The sequence below is a fragment of the Mus caroli genome, chromosome 13, assembly GCF_900094665.2.
Source record: "Mus caroli chromosome 13, CAROLI_EIJ_v1.1, whole genome shotgun sequence".
Lineage (NCBI taxonomy): Eukaryota > Metazoa > Chordata > Mammalia > Rodentia > Muridae > Mus > Mus caroli.
Genome location: NC_034582.1, coordinates 96711062 through 96732447, shown reverse-complemented (window position 1 = coordinate 96732447; position 21386 = coordinate 96711062). Strand labels below are relative to the sequence as shown.

At 42.7% G+C, this 21386-nt stretch overlaps 1 protein-coding gene across 7 annotated transcripts in view; it reads left to right on the top strand.

Moving 5' to 3' along the window:
- The window catches only part of Mast4 (microtubule associated serine/threonine kinase family member 4), a 593644-nt gene that overhangs the window by 223405 nt on the left and 348853 nt on the right, over nucleotides 1-21386 (top strand). For 3 of the 7 annotated variants that reach the window (XM_029468316.1, XM_029468315.1, XM_029468313.1), the window contains exon 1: nucleotides 10221-10312. The exons of the other annotated variants lie outside the window; for them this stretch is intronic. In XM_029468316.1, coding sequence (XP_029324176.1) covers nucleotides 10274-10312 — 39 coding nt within the window. In that variant the 5' untranslated portion in view covers nucleotides 10221-10273. Of the gene's footprint in view, nucleotides 1-10220; nucleotides 10313-21386 lie in introns of those variants that run through there. 7 annotated transcript variants of the gene reach the window in all.

Here is a 21386-nt window from a genome sequence, read left to right as displayed (position 1 = left end):
TATTCACTTCCTCCCTTTCATTTATTTATTCAGTGTCTTAGAACCGGAGGCTGAGTCTCTCCCCCTCCCTATTTTCAAAATCTATCCTGATGTCTAATGCTTAGTAGATGCCAAGTGATTGGTTTCTGAATTGAGGGGATAAAAAAATACTAATACTATGATTTCAACAAATCGATTCATTCACTTCTGACTTAGGAATCTTCACCGCCTTGGTAGCTACGTCTCCCTTACTTGAAGAGTACAGATTCCCTAATCTCCTGCCTTTCCTTAAAGCAATGATAAGTACATAAAATTAAAGAGGAATATGGTGCTGAGCTGGGTGGTATTACCCTAAGTCACAAAAGCCAGCTTTAGATAAGGGGTCCAAGGAGGGCTAAGCCTGGATTCAAGAAAGATCAAGAAAGGGATCGAATGGAGAATGCTGTGGGGTCTCCAGCACTCATGCCCAGAGAATATTAATTTATCTAATTGATGATAATCTGGCCAATTTATTGTAGCATTAAAAATGCAAATCAGTTACCGTATCAAAATATTCACTGGTGTGCCTGGGACATTTTACATTTTATTTTATTTTATTAGGTGATAATGGGAGGCATAATTGTTAATGTTTGGTTCTGGCAAAATACGATTAGTTTCTGTGAAACACATTGTGCATTAATGATATCATTAAGATTAATGAATATAAATGAACGAGCTGGGGATTTCAAATAGAACATGGTGACTTTGTATCAGTGAGTAAAATAGAGAGATAGATTCCTTGATCCTTAAGGACAGTGTGATGTCACTCCTTCTGAATTCGTGTATACACTAGAGAGAAAACAAGTGTGAGAAATTAAATTGCCAACCCCAGTGATTACATTTTTTAAAAAATATTTATTGTCATTGTTTCAGAAGATTGTTGTGAATTGGCTTTGGCTAAAGCAGCCAGACACCCTTTAGTTTAATTTTAAGAACAGTTGTTAAAGGGACTTTTCACATGAATTTCTAGGTCCTATATGTGTAAAAGTACATGCATGTTTTGGCGTATTAAAAATAAGGCTCACAAGTCATTGCTCCTTAAAATTAGATGTGGCTTCCTTGCATTATTTTATAGTGTACATGTTTACAGTAGTCATCTGTAACATTGCAACTTCTAAAACTTAATTTAAAAATCCAGAAAAGTATTTATTTTCCTTGATCGAAAAAGAGCAACACCCCTGATCAGGGTCCTGGACAGAGCCAAGGATGAAATGGACAGAACACCCCATGGAATATTTTTGTAGTGAAGGCTGTGTGTTTACAGTGTAAGGAGATACTAAAAGTGAAACCCACAGCTGACTTTGCTGTGTTCTACTCACGTAAGATATAAGCACTGTGTTTTCTGGGTCTCCCCCCCCCAACTAGCCAGATTTACATATTGTGTCCTTGGGTGGTCTTAGTGTGAGCTCTTCTTATGTGCATATCCTGTCTGATCTTCACCCGAGGCTGGCTTCTTCCTCTCCCTGCACCAGTGTGTGTGGCTCTGCATATATTTGGTTTTCCATTTATTTGTCTGACTGCTTGGGAGTTTTACAGGGCACTTTCTGCCCTTGAGTGGCCTCTGTTGTCCTAGTGAGTGGAAGGGGGAAGTGGAGGGGAACAAAGCTTTATCTTGAAGTCACTTCACTGCCTGGACCGACCCTGGTCCTGGCCAGAAGAAGCTGGACTTTCTTGTTAACTTCACCTGTTTTCTCTTTTCATGACCTTGGGCGCTTCTTTGAGCCTCTCTGTCTCACTTTTCACATTGGTTAAATTGAACAGGCTTCTTCCCTTCCCAGTGGCTCCCAGGAAGCCAATGAGGATTGATGAGGTGGAATCCAGAGCCCATTCTGTGTTTCTTCCACGAGTCCATTAAGATGATTCTGGAAGACAGGGCTAGTGCAGTGGAGAAGTGGGGCACACAGTGCTCGCTGTGCAATGTGAGAGAGTCCCAGGAAGGACTTACTTCTTTTTCAGCCATGAACTAGTTGGCAGATGGCAGCCATGTTCCTCCTAGCATCTGAATTGGATAATGGGTAACTGCAGGTTGAAAGAAGGTTACAGAAAATGTGAGATATGGCGAGTGAGGAAGAAGATCCAAGGGAACTTTTAAACCTTTGCATCCTTGCCTGAAAAAAAGCCCTGGATTAAATGTGTGTGTGTGTGTGTGTGTGTGTGCACAGGTGTGGGCACGCATGTGTGCATGTGTATATGTGCATGTGTGTGTGTGTGTGTGTGTGTGTGTGTGCACAGGTGTGGGCACGCATGTGTGCATGTGTATATGTGCATGTGTGTGTGTGTGTGTACATGTGTGAGCATGTGTGTGCATGCATGTGTTTGTGTGTGAATGATATATATTTGGAACAGTATGTGCCACAATACACATATGGATGTCAGAGAACAACTTTGTGAAATTTGTCCTCTCTTTCCACCCTTATGGTGGATGCCAGAGATTCAACTCAGGCCACCAGACTTGTGTGGTGTGGCAAACACCTTTCTTTACCCACTGAGCCATCTTACCCACTTGGCTTTTAAATTCCAAGGTTAAAATAATATTTTTTAATTAAAAACAAAACAAAAAAAAACCTTCGGATTTTATTTCTTTAGATGCTTTTTATACTTTGTGCTTGATATTTCCAAGAAGTTCAGCTAGGTGACAGTTAGCCTCTTATCACCATAGGATTTAAAAAAAAAAAAAAAAAAAAAGTAGATGTGGGCCTGGAGAGAGAGTTCACTGCTTAAGTGCTTGCTCTTCTAGATGACCCCAGTTCAGTTACTCTTAGCCATACCTGGTGCCTCAGTGGCCTAGACCTGCAGATCCAGAGGCTCTGATGACTCTTGTGCACATATCCATCCACACACAGACAGACAGACAGACAGACAGACAGACAGACACACACACACAGACACACACACACAGAGTAAGTTGATTGTATATGGCCTGACAGAGCTTTTTATAAACTCTGGACCAACAAATCTACTACGATAGGAATACCATTCAGAAGATTAAAAACAAATCAGCCTTTGTGCTTTATGGCAAGGTTTATCTTATTCATATTCATTTTAGGACTCCCTGTTTTCTAAGCTTGATAAGATACTTACTCGCTTCAGGCTCCCTTCGTATCATCACTGTGTCAACATAGGACTGTCTGAAGCTTGCGTGGTTGATAGGTGATGTCACAGTGATACTACCCATGTCACTTCAAGCCCCCATTTCCGTGATCTATGAACGTGAAACATAGAGTTTTCCTACATACCAGCTCATGGTCCCATTGTTAGCTGTGCACCATTTAGAGACTCAGGGACATAATTGAAAAAAAAATATATTGGTGCTCTTTCCAATTGTCAGAACTTCATAAATGTCGTATGGAAAAAAATGAAGTTGTATTATCCAGTTTTATTAGAAATGCTACATTTTGTTGGTTTCGTGTGTTCGCAAAGTAGAGGATATTTTCCCACTGTGATTGATGCTAGGGCATTTATGGGGATAGTCTGCTATATTTCATATGTATATGAGGGTGTCATTGTTAAAATGTTCAAAAGAAAATTATGTGTGTGATTTATATTTTATTATTTCCTCCCAGGATGTAATTTTTTTTTCAACCCCGTGATTCTTATCATGTTGTCAGTAGTGATTTGATGGCTAATATGCCAGAAATAATTAGATAAAAAATGGTGATGCAGATGTCAAGACAATGTAGCTTTCTCATGAAAAGGCCTTAAGCGAAATCCTGCGTGTGCCATAGTAGGAATCACGGGTTGCATGCGTTGAGACGGTCTTCAGATTGCAGGCGGATGGGGTGGGAAGGGAGCTCCGTGCGAGAAGCGTGGGCTTGCAGCATATTTCATAGGCATATGCTTGCTACTGACCCCACCTGCAATTTGAACTGAATTAAAGGTAACAGTAGAGTGTGCCTTGGGCTCCACTTTCCCACAGAGGAGAGTGAGTCCTCGGTCCTCTCCTCATCCCTCAGTAAATTCCTGGACAGAAGAGTCAGGAAGCCAAGAGCCTTGGAGGCAGAGGCTCTGAGAGGCTCTGAGTAGAAGGAGGAAGAACAATGGAAAGTCCTGCTTGTGTACCACTGAGGAAGGCCACAGGTTCCCAGGCAGAGCTGTGCCGGGCTTTCTTCTAAACCCCCCCCCCCCCCCCCCCCCCCCCCGGGTGTGTGTGTGTGTGTGTGTGTGTGTGTGTGTATGTAAACCCCCCCCCCCCAGCACACTGATGCTGGTTTCTATGTTTCCCATCAGGCCACTCCCTTCCCTTTCCTCTTCCCTAAGCCCATGATACCTTGACACCTAAGAAAGAGGAGGCTCCGGAAGGGGGACTTGCCATGGCCTGTACACTTGTCTGGGGTAGAGCCTGGATAGGTCTGGCTGGCTGCCTATGCAGGGCAACTTCTGGAGAATGGAGAGTGACGTCACAGCTGGGATTTCCCCTCTCCTTCCCAGCACTGCTCAGAGTAGAGCAACAGTCTTGCTCTGAGTCCTTGGCTGAAAAAGCAGAGGGGGATTTAAGGAGTACTCCCTTGGTGGCGAGTTCCAGAAAAGTTATTGGGCTATGAAATAAAGAGCTGCCAGCACTGTCCCGCCCCCGGGACATATGCTGGGCCTGGCACAGCAGCTGAGGGAATGCCCTTGGCTATGCGTAGGTAGTGTGACTGTAACTACGTGCTGCTTGTATTTGAAAGTGTGTAATTGAGAAGGCAGAGACCCATGGGTCAGACTGAGAGGAGACCCAGAGCTGCTCCCCCTAGCCTGTCTCTCTGGATATTCTCTCCCTTTCCCTCTCCCTCTCCCCCTCTCCCTCTCCCCCTCCCCCTCTCTGTGCCAGTCTTGCTCAAGGGCTTTCAGTCCTCTTTTCTGTTAGATGTCCAACATCCCTTGGGGTTTCCATGCCCTTGTTGGTATATTCTGATCACTGACCTCTTATGATATTTTCCCCCATAGAGGGTAAGGGATCTAAGTGCCTTTCATATCTCTGTCTCTCTTTGGAAGCACTTTCCCTCCTTGGTTTAACCACTATAGTATAGGAAAGGTTGGAGGTAGGGATGTAGACTCCAGCCTGATCTGAGTTGGTGGCTTGATTCTGCCTGTCCTTGGCTGTATACTCTTAGGAGATACTTAATCCCTCAGAATGCCAGTTTCCTCATCCATGGTGGGGACCAGGGCGTACCTGATTTGTGGGAATGATGCTGTTCGGTGTTCAGTGAGATGACTGATTGGCATATAGTATATGACCAAAAAATGTCAATCACTATTATTTATAAGTGAAAGGAGTGGAAATAAACTACAGATATTAAGAAGGAATTGAAATAGGCATATAAACAAGGCTCTTGAGCAAAGCCCATGACTATGGGTCCCTGTCCCATTCAGAGGGACACAGGGACATGATTGCTACCACAGTCGATCTTTGTATGCCTTCTCATGAATGATCATCCCCTTTATGCCCCATATGACCCATAACTTTTTCATTAAAAAAGCAGCAAACAGATTCATTGGTTACCAGTAGTAATTTTGTGAATGGAAAACATAATTAGTGGTTTAGTGGGTGAATGTATCCATTTGGCAATATTGACTTCCCTGGGGAATGACTGAGTAAGACACTGAAGCCTTCTCTCTCTTTCAGGTATCTTAACAGGATACAATGATGGGACTAGTTTGTCATTATCTGTAGTCCTTGTTGAGAAGTAGCTGTCATCACCACACTTATGCATGAACACATTTAGAAGCATCCCTCTGAGCTGTGATGAATTCCAGAAAGCTTACAGAGTGCTCTGAGGGGCTGGGGCTGGGGCTGGGGAGTTCCTTTGCCATTGCTGCTTCTGGGTCAGGTAGAAAGTCAAGGGAGAACGAACCTTCTTTGTGGGGAGATGAGACCCCTCTCCCTCCCTTGACATGGGGCCTCCGGGTGGACAGATGTTCATGGGTGGACAGATGTTCATGGGTGGACAGATGGTCAGAAGGAAAGGCTGAGTGTGCTGGGAGGGGAAGATGGAGCCAGTGGAGTGGGGTGCAGAGGGTAGATCTGAAAATCTCAAGTACCTTTGCTTTATAAAAAACAAACATGCAGGGCTCGGGAGATGGCTCAGAGGTTAAGAGTACTGGCAGCTCTTCCAGAGATCCTGAGTTCAATTTCCAGCAGCCACATGGTGGCTCACAACCATCTGTCATGGGATCTGATGCCCTCTTCTGGTGTGTTTGAAGAGAGCATCAGTGTACTCATGTACGTTAAATAAATATTTATTTACAAAAAACAGAACAACAAAAAAACATGTATACAAACAAACTCAATAAGCATTCAATTGCCAGAGGGTGGATACAATCCAAGGAAACCTTGACGCAGGGTAACCAACCCAGATCTTCTGGATACAGGGTTCCAGATAGGTAGTAGACAGACATCCGACAAGAGTCAGACCTGAATTCTTAGGTCACACATCAACACTGTGCCAGTGGCTACGAATCTCCATTGTCTCTTTGTGAAAAGCAGCCAAATGTTCCTTTTCCTGATTGGAATTTGGAATTGTTTTTGTCTCTGGAAGACACTGACCTGCAATAGTTATTGAAATGTCATTTTGACCTCTATCCTAAGTGACCATAGATTTCTGAGTCTAAGGGTAGATGGGGTTGTGAGGTACCCATGTAAACATTTGTAAACCAAATATTACAAAACCCCTTGATTTAGACCACAATGCATGACAAAGCCCACTGGGTTGTCTTATTTGAATACAAACGTACTGAAGTTAGTGTTTTGTGAACTTTCTTTCAATATTGTGAACATGTTCTGTGAAGGTATAAAATCACAGGGAAAAATGAGTTTATTAATGGAAATTAGCCTGGATCCCAATTATTACCTGTGAGTAGTGTCATCATTTGAGGGTTTTATTGCATTTTAACACATGGCTTATCTTGATGAGAAAATATATGGCAAAGGCTAAGTGTAGCAATTTCCCTTTACTGTTCCCTCCGCTCAGCCGTTATTGCCTGATGTGATTTTTCAGCAGCCTTTCATTTTTGTCCCAAATGTTTTTGCCTCTGGCTTGTTTTGTTTCTTTAAAATGTATGTGTATCACTTCTCAAAGTGATACATTTTGACAGGTAATCGATACTTTTTTTTCATACTAGATTTGACGGTTATAATCTTCATCTTAGACTTAGTTAAGGGTGGAATGCTAACCTAGATTTTTATCTCAAAATATCCCTTTGTTAGGAGACACACTCTCTGTCCTCAGCCACAGTCCTTTCAGACCTGTGCATCAAGGCGGTTCTACCTCCAAGGTGCCTGCTGCATAGGCTCTGCTTATCAGAGACACACATCAGCTACCTTTCTGACAGTGTGTCCCCAGAGCATCTTCTGGTGGCACTTCCAAACAGCTTCCACCATCCATCACAGAAAAGATGCTTCTGACCTCCCTCCCCGTCTCCCAGGAAAGTGTGGTCTTTATTTTCAGAGCAAAGGTGTTTTCCCTTTTTCTCTTTTTAGTGGCAGCTTTACTTTTTCCTGAAGTACTAGCAGACTGAAGATCATGGTCTTCAAAGCAAAGGCATATATATGTATGTATGTGTGTATATATATATATATATATATATATATATATATATATATATATACACACACACACACACACACACACACACACACACACACACACACACGGTGGTGGGGAGCAAGCTCAGCAAGTAAAGATCCTTGCCTCCAAGCCTGTGGACCCTGGTTCAAGTCCCATAACCCAGGTATAGGAGACAAGTCCTCAGAGTTCTCTGCCCTCCGTGCATGCATAAGTAAGTACATTAGTGGTGTTTGTTGTTGTTGTTTTGTAAAAAGAACCATGAATGGGGGCTGGAGAGATGGCTCAGTGGTTAAGAGCACTGGCTGCTCTTTCAGAGGTCCTGAGTTCAATTCCCAGCAACCACATGGTGTGGCTCACAACCATCTGTAATGAGATCCGATGCCCCCTCTGGTGTGTCTGAAAACAGCTACAATGTGTGTGTGTGTGTATGTGTGTGTGTGTGTGTGTGTGTACATCCACATCTTTAAAAGTAGAAAAAAAAAAAAAAGAAAGAACCATGAGTGACTTTTGCTTTCCAAAGTTGAGCTTTATGGTTTAAAAAATAAAATGCTTCTTCCCCTAAAATCAGTATGCCTTCCTTCTTAGTCTGTAGGCAGACAGCAAAGACTTTCAAAGACATAGATATGGGCTTTATGGCTGCCCAGGTTTTGTCTAAGAGGGCTCTTAGAACTCAGGGAAGTTTGGGTGCTTCTTTGAGGACTACTGGAAAGTGAAGGGGCCATGGGTACGGCTCCTGTGGTTCTTGGTCTTCATTTCCCAGGGAGAGGTGTGAGTGCCCGGGGGCAGTGAGCAAGGGAGCTGCTTTCCTGGGACCTGTACAAGCCCATTTGACTGCCTTTAATTGGGCTTTTCTTTTCCATCAAGAAAAAAAGAACAGACTATTTTTACACCTTCAATTTTAAACAGGATGTACAGTTTTGAAGGAATCTTTTTTCAAACTGTGCCTTATGCCCAAGTTTATTGGTATGCTTTGAGTTGTGTGATGACCAGCTTAGTGCTCTCCCTCCAACCCCCCCCAACACACACACACACACACACACACACACACCGTGTGCCCCCTCCACTTCTCTGGACATAGCATCATTTCTCTACATATAAGCCAGAGCTAAAAACTGTCTGGGGCTTTCTGCCTTAAGTGGCATCAAATGAACACGTCTAAGTAGAGACAGCTCTGACACCCTTCTCTGCCGAACCTCAGCTAGGGACAGTCCAACTGGACTTCCTTTGTGTGTCTAGAGTTGTATGCAAGGACTGGCACTGTAAAATGCAACCAGTCTGGCTCAGTGCTTAGATTCATAAATCCCAGAGCTATTTTTAATGACATAATCTAATCAATTGATAGCAAGGCTACCAGCATGCTGACAGGCAGGAAGGGAGCAGAAAGTGAAGGGGGGGATGGGGGTTTTCTTCCTTCTCCCCTCCCTGTGAATCATTTGGAAATCTTTAGATCTCTGGAATAGGTAAGAATCCAAGAATCACTGATATTTTAAATAATTTTAGGGCTGCTTTCCTGTGTTTTCCAAGAAGGCAAGATCTGTAACTGTGGAGCAAGCAACTGTGGAGGTGTTTCTCAGACACACCACTGAGCGCCTGCCTCCCCGAGGACCACACAATTCCCCCAATTTAAGTATCTTTAGAGCAGACACAGGAGGAATTATTTATTATAAATTGATAGTATCGTATATTGTTACCCCTGTGCCTTGCCAGTAATGAAACCTAATATTCATCTGGTAGGTTGCTTTGAATTGCACTAAGAAGAAGATGAGCGGAATAAACAAGCCGGAACAAACTGTGAAATTGCACATGATGGGACTCTACCTCTGCCCCACCCCCAACAGCTTATAAGGCTATAGGAATAGGTTAATATCCCAGCTAATGATGGGCCTAGAAGGTTTTCCTTCTTTTTATATGCTGGTCCCATATCAGCAGAACTAAGTTCTAGGTGGGGGAAATGAACACCTAAACTCAGTGCCTTAGGGTTGGGAACTGACCCAGAGAGATGTTTGTATGACTGAATGGAGCTCTCCGGGTGGGAAGTGCTCCTTGGAGGATGGCTGAGGAGCAGCCCCGCCCTGAGCTCCCTCTTTCAGATTTCAGGCAGCAGCTTGTGTGTTCTCCTACAATTTATTTCCTTTGATACCGGTTAAAAAAGACAAGCACCAGGAGTGAGTGGTGGTGGTGGTGCCGCTGGATGTAGCCAGCTGGCCCTGTTTCTTTCTTTTTTCTTTCCGTTTTTTTTTTTTTTTTCCACCTTCCCAATCAGTTGCTGCTTTAAGAGGTATGTATCAGCGCTGATTTACTCTGGACCTCAGAAGGGGCTTGACCCAAAGTTGCTGCCAAAAGCCATTTACCTGCTTGCCTGGAAAACCACCAGTCAGCATTTGGAGGAACAAAACAGGGATCCCACGAATTTCCAGTCTGATAGCGAAAGTCTCCTCTGCCTGCGGGGGGGATATACATTAGGTGCCTGTCGGAGCCCACTTGCTGCGCTCTCCCGGGCGGGCGAACTGCGAACTGCAAGAGCATCCGTGATCTCCGAAGTTGGTGGAGTGAATAACTAAGCAGGACCAGCTGACTCCAGGCTCCAATCAGCTAGAGCGTGATGTAAGTGTTTAGCAGCTGCGGGGGCTCTGAATTATCGTGGCCAAGTAGAGGTAGTACAGCATGGCCAGACTGTGGCGACAGGCTCGGAGAAAGCAGAGAGGGAGATGGATGAGTCCAGCATTCTGAGACGGAGAGGGCTCCAGGTAGGTGAACCTTCCATTCTTGACGTGCAGCCTTGTCAGTGGCGAGCCATTGAGGATTTCAAAGTTCCCGTGACATTCCTATACTGGGCTGCGTGCTCAGTTCTTAATATCTACTTGGGAGTGGGGTCTGCTGGGGCACTCGTTACAGGTCTGACACATGGTGGGGTTCAATGAGGGGAGGGTCTTTTGTCAGAGACAATAGACAGGACTTTTAGTCTGACACTTTGGGCACGGTTGTTCAGGAATAGTTCAGTCTGGGGTGGTGGCGGCAGCTGATAAGAAGCTCGGGTGTTTTATTAAATGTCAGGGAAGTCTGAGGCAGTAGCAACTCCGTCTAGTAATGGGAACACAGGACTGAATTTTACAGAGGGTCACCTCCTCCCGGTGGCATCTGTGTTGTCTGCAGCTGTTAGATGTCTACCTGTCGGTGAAATGAAAGTTTCTACTGGCAACTGGATCAGACTTGGCTATGTTTAAGAGACCAGGAGGGATGTGTGTGCCACCCCCCCCCTTGCTTTTCTGTGTTCAACTTTGTCTAGTTTACTCTCTGTCTTTCTCTTAGAGTACAAATGTATGCCAAGTGAAAACTTAGCAAATATGAAAACTTAAAAAACAAAAACAACAAAAACCCCAGTCTGCCTGGCAGTTGTTGAGTTTAAGGAAGCCATAGCTTAAATGTATTCAAATTAGTATTTACCTACCAATGGCTCTGTTTGCTGTATAAAGTTTTTTTTTTTTTTTGGGGGGGGGGCTGTTGTTTGTTTTGTTTTCCTTTGGGAAAGAATTTGGCCATTATTGAGCTCTTGTTCATTATTTTTGAGATTAAGACAGTATGCCTGCTCGAGGGTCCAGATTAGAGGACATGCTTAGAAATGCTTATTTGGTGACCGTTTGAGTCATTGTCCCTTAGCCGGGCTGCTTTGGGTGTTGTCAGCTACTGATAGTGACATTCTTTATGTTCAGTTAGCATCATAGTGCTGCGCCCAAGCCAGGGGATTATTTGTGGGTAGACAAGAGAGGGATTGAAAAAGTTGGGGTTCAGTGCCATCCATTGTTCCAGACCTAAGTAAACAGATGACCTCTTTTGAGAGTCCTGTGGTCATTGTTTTTGAATGTACAGTCGCTGCTGTGACTTCCTCTTCTTTGTTTTCGTCCTCTCCATAAAGTTCTGGTAATGCACAGCTGTTTGTGTGTCTTCCTGCCCCCTTCAGAGTCACTGGTTAAATATGGAAATGCTCTTTGTTAAAACAGTGATGTTCTGTGGAACTTCCAGTAGTGCCGACTTATTATTAATTGATAGCCATGTGTTGGTGTTTTCTCCCCTGTAATTTAACTTAATGTTTTTTTAAAATATATTTTTGAGAAGAAATTTATGTGGGTTTTATTTTTTCACTCTAATTTTTTTTATAATGAAATCAGAGATGATTGGAAGCTTGGGGGCTTTGCAAGGTGGTTGGGTTCAGTGAGTTTTAATTTAGAAATAGAAGAGGAGTCTTTTTTTTTTCAAACTTAAAGTTTAGAGCTGCATCTTTCTAAAAAGATGTATAACAAAACCAAGGCACTTGACTTGCTAATGTGGAATTAGAGTGCATGATTCTGTTGTAGCAAGCCTGATCTTGGGGCACCTCATTTCCTCCAGTGTATCCTGCTCAGTAGTGAACACTTTCTATTGTGAGTGAGAAACTGGGTCTTCACACGATAAGAAATAACATCGAGGGCGGAAGTGTCTAAAAGTTTCTCAGTTACAACCTCACACATGCCCCCTATTTGCTTCGTTCGACTTGTCTCCAAGGCAATTCATATTTTAAAAGACATCACACACACAGAGCAGCTGTTTCAAGAAATTCCAGTGTAAGTAAAGGACACAATAAGAAGTCTGCATTTGCATTGCAGCAGACATGACTGTAGAACTTGTAAGAGGAACGCCACCTAGTGAGGTTAGGACTCCAGCTACTGGTGAGGTCTACTTGAAGTAGCAGAACCAAGAACAAACCTCCATCCATCTCCTTATCCCTGCCTCTGACATCAGTGTATCGGGAATCCTGAACAATCCCTATCACCCATGGGCTCTGTTTAATTTTCTGAAACATGACATGCTTTAACACAGGACTCTTGCATTTTGAAAATCAAGATGTGGGGTATATTTGAGTTTTTAAAGTTAGAGATCACCTAGTATAATAAATATTAGATATTATATTAAGTTAGAGCCATCATTAGGAAAGCCAGTAAACACAGATTAGAGAGATCACGACAGTTGTAAATATGCAGGGTGCTATGTACTAGAGAGAATGAGAGTCTATGCATCGAATAAATGAACAGTATGCGGAACTAACCAGATCTTTAAATAACTTAAAGCCTAGTGTCAGAAATCTGAAGTGCACAGTATTCTAATTTTCTAAAATCTAATTTTACAATAATGCAATATGTGTTCAGTGCAGAATCCTACAGTGTGTGTTTGGAACTTATTTTAAGATCTCGGTACCTCTAGCTCTTCAGAACAGACACACTGGTAATGTCTTTAAAATTTGGACTTTGTAAAAAGGAAAAAAAAAAAAACAATTTTAGTCAGAACATATAATTCCTCAGAGCAAGGCTACCTCATAAGTGGTAGCCTCCCTGAGCCTCTGTCTTAAGTGGCTGTACCTTCCTGCCTCCTGGGTAGACTGTTAGTGTTTCCAGTGCTGTTGATGGTTACTTCAGCCACTGCTTTTGAAGGAAGAGTGTGAGCAACAACCCCCAAAGGCTTTCACTGTTAGATTCTGGAAACTTCTCAGACAGCATCTCAAAACAGGAGGCAAGCTGACTGATGGACTCGGGCAGACCTTGGACTTCGGGCAATTTGGATTTCTAGACAGGTCTAATTTGTCAATGGATAACTGGCTCCTTTCAGACCTAATATCCTTCATCTCTGGGTCATAATTTTTAACTGTCAGGGAAATTAATTGTTTTAGTGATTTCCATTATATGTTTCCCTCTTATTTGTTTTAATGAGAGTGCCTCTATCTCCAGTGATGGATTCCGAGGCTGGAGAACACAGAGTACCCAGCATCATTAAGGCAGGTGTGAGAGGGGTGAGGTGTCTGAGAAAGACTTCTATGGTTCTCTTCCTGCAGTCTTGTTGAGCTGTGACCTCCTAGGCATCATCTTCTCCCATTAAATAATCCCAGTGAAAGTCTACTTCCACGGCAGCATGAGCTATTAGGATGTGGAAACAGTGTATCCGCAGTTCCCTGTGTGATGTAGAGCAACAAAGTAGCTAGAGGCTCATCTTTCAGACTCCCAGTATGCATGGGCTTTGTTTCAGACTCCCAGTATGCATGGGCTTTGTTTGATTTTTCTTTCTTTGCCTGATCTCATCCCCACTTCCCAATACACACCTTAAGGAAAAAAAACTAATAAAGAGCCCATACTAGCCTTTTGCCTTATTTTTCTCTGATGTTGGTCTAGAATTCAAGTTTAGACAGCAGAGAAACAGACGGAGATTTTATGTTTGATCTGAGTATCAGATCGCCTCTATTTTGTGCTTGAGTGTAGGTCATTCCAGTCATATACATGTCAATGTCCCTTCTTTGCCAACCTTAATGTAATTAGAGGTGTGTTTATACCTTATCTGAGATTTACCAACACTCTCCTTATGTGGGGATACCACTCTGCCCCTGTTCTTTCGAAGACTCTGGGTGGCTATTTGGAGTCATCTAGTTAGAAGAGCACAGTAGACAAACTCAGGAATAAATTCCTCTTGGGATGAGGTACTTTTCTTCCCCAGCAATTCTAGAAAGCCCTGTAGATCTCACTGAAGCAGGAAGAACTTCATTGGGGCATAATGACCGCCTAATTTGTTAGACCGATTAGAAGCACACACGAACAGTGTTTCTTATGCATCGGCAGTTTGCTTTCTGCTTGGAGACAGGCATGATATGTAGCCTGCTATGATAGGTAATGCTGATATATCTTTGAGTTCAGAAAAAAATAGCTTATTTATACTCTAAGGGTCACTAATCTTAATAAAAAAGGTTAATGATGTAAAAATAAATAAGTTTGAAGCCAGACATGGTGGAATATACCTTTAATCTCACCACTCAGGAGACAGAGGCAGGTGGATCTCTGAGTTTGAGGCCAGCCTGGTCTATAGGTGATTTCTGTAACAGCCGGGGCTACACAGAGAAACCCTGTTTCAGGAAAAAAAATCAATCAACCAATCAATCAATCAATTTATACTGGATCCTCCTTTTTTCCCCCATAGTTAAGAACCTAACACCTTATTATCTATCTTTGCAATCATTCTGTGAATAATAGACTAATTCGCTGTGTCACCCTTGTTCCTAAGTTTGATTTCCCCATCACTTGCATCCTCTTACCAAGCCATGAGGTCTCCATGAACATATGTAGAGTTTAGGTCTAACATTCTTCTCTCCTGGATTGCGAAGATGCCTGGTATCCTCAGGGTTCAGGGCTCTGTCCTGTCCGGCCTGCTTCTCAACCCTGTTCCCACCAAACTTCCCTTCTCCTCCAGGATAGAATAAGAATGAGCACTGCATCTTTCTTCTGCTCTCTCTACCTTTCTAGTCTCACTATGGTGTGCGTGCCAAGACTGTCTCATCGTTCTTAAGGCTATCCAATATACTTGCATCCTGTTTTCCTAGGATTACTTCAATTATTTTTCCTTTTCTTTCTTTCTTTTTTTATACAGGGTTTCTATATAACCCAGGCTGTCCTGGAACTCACTATGTAGTCTAAACTGTCCTTGAATTCCCAGAGATCCGCCAGCCTCTGCCTCCTGAGTAAGAGGATCAAAGGTATGTACCATCATGACAGGCCACCTTTCTTTATTTTACTCAAATTCTTTCTGCTTATTATAAACCAAAGTAAATTCTCAGTTGTTCATAGAATTTTCCATAATTACTGCATTCCATCCTAATCTTCCCAGGATCTCATTGTTTTATTTACATACTTAATTCTATAGCATATTTGAATCATTATATTTTTAAATTATTATATTACTTTAGATTATTGTACTTGTGAATAGCTCATTTTAAAACTATAGACTTACACTCTTTAGTTTTTAGACTTGTAGTCTTTAGACTTTAGGATCATATCTGTGCTCAGTGATGTGGAATATCTCTACACCCAGGGTTAGGTTTCTTCAACATTCTGAATCTCCATGTTTGCGTGTGCACAATAGCCATGGAAGTTTGAAGAGAATGGGTGCTTTCTTAGCACAGGGGTAACACTCAGGACCTTTTCCATTAACTTTAGCTCTCTTCCATGCTATTACAGAGTTGTGTAGAGTATTATTTTAAGTAATTAAATAAGGGTGTCACCGGTATCCGGGCAATCGACTCACGGCATGCATAAATTAGTTTAAGATGTTTAGTGCAGTGATGTGGGGAGCATGAGAAAAGCTTAGGTGATTGTGCAGAAGCCAGAAGCAGCAAGGGGATGTTCAACTTCCTGAACAAAAGTGGTTAGAAGGGGACAGAAGCTAATAGAACCCAGAATCTAGAAGATGTAGCCAACCATGTGACTAGATCAGGGATTCTCAACCTGTGGGTCACAACCCCATTGGAGGTCACATATCAACATCTGCATGCCAAATATCTTCATTGCAATTCATCACAGTATCAAAAAAATCACTGTTATGAAGTAGCAATGAAAACGATCTTATGATTGGGCTCACCACAGCATGAGGAACTGTATTTAAGGATTGCAGCATTAGGAAGCTCAGACCACTGCCCCAGCTGCCCCATCTGTATTTTTCTTTATCTCCAGGAATAAAGAGTGATCAGGAGCTTAGTGGGAAGAGCGGCTCAGTGACTCAGGCACCCAGCCCTGCGTGAGGGGACTAACCCAGGAGAACACTTTCAATTCATCTGCCAGACTACCCTCTAACAGGTCTCAGCCTAGAATCCACGACCTCTACCTCATCCATCTGTTTGCCCAGAGATGCCTTTTTTTTTTTTTTGCAGAATTACTGCCTAATACTAAGTCCTTTTATTGAGAGGTGATAAAGAAAATGACTGAGAAACTTCTCTCCACCTTTTATAATCCATCCCCAGACCCTGGAAGCTCCACCTACTCTGCTGGCTGCTGTCCCTTTGTTAGGCCCATACAATAAATTGGTTTAGACACATATGATAAAATGGCCCATGAGCAGACCTACTCTCCCTTCCTAGGTGAGCTAGTTTGCATCTTTTAATCCAGTGATGAGCACTCTGTGCTCACATCTTCTCTTCTCATTTGTACCCTAGCTGCCCAGATTTGACTACATATGTAGCAGACTGTTCTTCATTCTTTAGTTCTTGCTTGCTTCTTTGAAGTGTCACACGGTTTTATTTATTATACCTTTAAAAATTTTAAGTTGTCGGGGGAAAAAAATGCCTTAGAGTAGATGGGTCCTAAAACTTTGATAATGTTGCGCTCCAAACAATGAAATTACTTAAAGGAATGTGAGCAGACTGAAGAAGATAATAGACAAGCTAATCAATAAACTATAAAAATTGAGAATCACATGAACTTAGAAAAATCAATATGCGTGAAGCAACCAATCATTTTATTGTTGGCACTAGAACCTAACAAAAGCAAATAGGCTGCTTGAATTTACTAGAAACATATTTCACATAAATTATGAAATACAAGCAGACGGTACCAACTTCGCGTAGAATTACATACTTTTCTTGGCACCAACCATAAACAGGGAGCTTGGCAGATAACATGAGGTACACATGATAGAGGGCCGCACTACCATTAACATCGTGGTTTTGAAATGTGTTTAGTGATGTCAGAAAGCTGACAGGGCATCAAGTGATTAAGAGAGCAGGGTACTAGCTAACACTAACGTGTAAGTTTATTTAAAATGTGTACCATGCACATATGCAAATGCATACATACACGGAGCAAGGGTGTGTGTGTGTGTGTGTGTGTGTGCGCGCGCGCGCACTCATGCACATGGGTGCCTGTGCCTGCCTAATGGGACAGAAGGCAGAAGCCTGCACGTGTTTTAGAGTGTTGAAAGTCATCTCATGTGTACCATGTACTGTGTGATCTCAGGCTGTTTGATTCTTCCCCAGTAAGCAAATAGCCTTCTTTGCAGAGTTCTTAAAGATGGATCACAACGAGGTATAAAAAGTCTGAAAACCACACATCATAACCAACATCTAAAATCTATTTTGTTTTTCTTCATATCATCCAGATTTTAAAAGAAATGGATTAACATATTAACCCCTTCATGTCTGGATGGCATGAGAACATTGTATCTGTCTCCATTCCCTTTAGAGCAAACATGATATGTTTTGTCATTGTTAATAAAAGAGAGGGTTTTTAAGGACTGGTTTTATTCATCACTGTCTCAGAGAAACTTTGGAAGTCCCTGTTGCTATCAGTGAACTTCCTCTTGCCTGTGCTCTGGACCTGGTACACAGGGATTCCATTACCATTTGGCAGGGGTACACAGCTATGGCTGAAATGTACTCTTCCTTAAGCCATGACACCCATATGACATCACTGGAAGTGCTATGTCTGGCCTTCTTTCTTCCAGTAAGAAAATGTGGTTTTTTGTTTTCTGAATGGACAGGTAGGGGTGTATGTGAGAGGAGGACGTGAAAACACTTTGTATTATTTCTCGAGTTCCCAGATAACATCAGTGACAGCAATGAGAGGGCACAAACCATTTAGCCACCCACTTGGGAGCATGCTTATTACAGTGGGGATGGCTAGAGGCAGCACTAGATCATTAGCCCAAAGCATGGGAGCGCAATTTTACCTTGTCGGAATGGTTGCCAACATGCTTCATGGTGTACTTCAGAAAACTACCTCAGGGTCATACCAGGACAATTGCCTTGCTTCTGCAAGCTACCTCCTGGTGCCAGAGATAACAGATGCCCACACTTTTGACTGGAACCCTTCTCGTGGAAAGCACACCTATTTTACTTCTCATATTTATTATTTTACATGAGTTGTGGGTGTTTCTGCTTTTCCTTTAGGCAGCAAATAACAGCCCTTACTCATCCTTTGCCCTCCTTTCCAGAGACGTTTAACAACAAAAACAACAATGATGGCAGTGGTGATGGCGGCGATGATGGTAGTTGTATTGAACAGGTCTATGTCAAAACAGTGTGTTTTGTCTCCAATATGCACTGTGTGTTTTTCTTTTAGACTCTAGCAGGGCAAAAAGAGTAGAATATGGACCTGCCGTGGGAGAGACTTATAGACTTGTGCTGGTGACCGCAATTTTCAAGCATCCTGAAGGCCAGGCCATGTTAGTCATGACTTTAGGGCGGTTGAATCTCTGTCAGATAGTGGAAGCCAGATGAGTGTCGAGCAGGTGATAGGATCACTCTAGGCAGGTTGTACACACAAGGCGAGCAAGGCATAGCCTACAGATACATCCACCCTTTATAAGGAGCTTCAGACAGTTGTAAGAGGAAGCAAAGAACCAAGCCCTAGTAACGATGTTAAATGGAGGCACGGGACATTTTATGAGGAGGCCATTGCAGGATTTTGAGTCAAGCACAGAAATGACTTAGCAGCTATCAGCTGTTCATGGAAAAATGCTTGGAGAAGCCCAAAACTAGAAGCAGGAGAAAGAGCTGTCAGGTTGGAAGTGAGGCGAGCTGGATTTCTGGATGGAGCTGCTGACGGAGGAAGAACGAGAACAGCAATTTAGGGCTGATGTCAACAGGATGCAGTGGCTGTAGTGACTGCAGGGACTGTCACTGGTCAGGAAAGGAAGGATGGAGGAGACTGGAGATGACTCCTAGGCTCAGGGCTAGTGAAATAGCAGGAAGTGGTTTGAATGTTGAAAAGAGTCATGGCACCTGTGGTCGCCACCTAAGGCGCCACCTAGGGGCCCTGTGCAGGGACCAGTTGCATGTGTAGTTTTAGTCTTCTCAAGAGGTGTCTAGATGAGAGTCTGACGTGATCAACCATAATAAATAATTGGTGTAGACCTCAAGTATGGGGAGAAGACAGATTCTCCCAGATTAACAGATTTTTGTTAGAACAGCTTTGAGAATTATACTACAGTGCGTATCTTAATGCATATTTTGCCTGGATGGTTAAAATCGGAGTACGCAGAGTTAGGTTAATGGTTTTGGTGGCGCACCCTGAATATAATGTATCCAGAAGATACGTGGGTTTTTTTTTTCCATTTTCTTTTTCTTTCATTTTGAAAATTGCTTCCAGCTTTGACAACTTGCCTACAAGTCTCATTCCAATACAATTTTGAAAAGCAGAGCAAAACACCTCAGATGAGAGAGGCTGTAATGGAAAAGGCAATTCATTCTTAAATGAAGATGATGAGGCAGGCACCATATTGCCTGAAACAGGGAGTGATTTTAAAACCTAAGTGAGATTACATCAAAATCCACTGAAATTCTTGTTCCATTTGAATGGAATATCTGTAATTGAAGATAAAGGATTCACCTTAAAAAGGCACTGGATACAAGGGACCCTTTTAATCAGTTTTCTGACGCTCTTTCCCATTTCTTTTGGCACCCGTGAACATGTACACAAAGCCATTAAGTCACATTGATAATACAAATACTAAACACGTCTTTTGGAGAGGCCAATATGTGAGAATACTGGCTTTATTTTTATTAGCAATACTCGCCCAGTTTTATTTGTTGAGAACACACATATCCTCAGGGAAGCTGTAGGAACTTACAGATTTTTGTCAGAAGTTCAAAATGACTGAAGAAAGTGCTAGCAGACTAATAATTCTAAAACCTTGACGCTCCAAGTTAGAAGTAGGTCTGCATGGGGGACTGGAGAGTTGGCTGAATAGTTCAGAGCCTACTGTTCTTGTGCAGTGCCGCAGACCCTCTGGGTCCCTGTGTCTGCGTGGAACGGGGTCTCTCGTCGCAGGTGGGCAAAGCGTGGATGAGCGAGTGACAAACAGACACACACAGGAGAGTTCGTGTGTAGAATCTGAATGTAATTTTACAATTCGAGCTTCAGACTTTTTATACAGAAGACAATAAAGAAGTTGGGTGACATACCCGCAAGGTACAAATGAGGTAACCGGATGCTTAATGACTCTTACACAGAACAGAGGAATGAAAACACAAAGATCGGAAGGAACTGGGCAGTAAAATAACTGAGACAAAGTCAGCTCTATCTAAGGTCAGCTATAGTCATAGAAGCCAGGTGTGAGAACTTTTCACTCCTAGGGCAAGGGCTTTCACACCCAAGTCATGGTTCTAACTAGGGAGTTCCNTTCTAGCTAACCATCTCATGAATAATGCAATACTCTAAAACCACAGCCCGATCTGTTTACTAAACCATAGTAAATTCCTGTAAATAGGTGTAACTCAGCTATAATACTAAGCATCTATTCTGGTTTCCCCTACGGTCAGAAACTTCTTTCTTCCTAGGTGATGGTAGATTCCTGTGAAGGGCAGGGACCTAACTTTTACTCAAAGAGATAGTGTAATACCAGGGGCAGTACTGAAATCCAAGCCCAAGGTCTTGCTAAGGACGAACTAGGACTGTTGGAACACTGGTTTAGCTATGTCAGAATTCAATCTTAAAAGGCACGTATGATAGGAAAATATTGAGAGAGAGCACGTGGATCCATACACTAGACTAACTCGGGAATGGAACTCAGGAATGAAAAATTAGGGAACGCTAGACTCCAGGAGGAGAGCTTCCTTGAAGCCCTTTTGCCTCATGAGTGACTTTTAAGCCTCTCGGCTTGTCCAGTTGACTCGACTGGGGCGTAGCAGTGCAGGACCCCAGTTTGGCTCCTAGCACCCACACCAGGTGGCTTACACACCTGTAACTCCAGCTCCAGGAAATCTGACTCCTGCTTCTGACCTCTACAGGTGCCTGTGTTCATGTGCACAAACCCACATCCACTTACACAGAGACGCATAACTAAAAATCAAATATGTTATTAAGAGAAGTAAGCCTAGATTTATTTCATCTTGTGATTTTTTAAATCATATAATATTTTTAATGAAGCACTAATAGTTTCATAGCTTCGTATGATATATTCTCTTAGTTTTAGCATTACTGTGGAGATAAATTGAATAATACGATTGACACTATTTGCAGTTTTCCATTAAAACCTTATTCT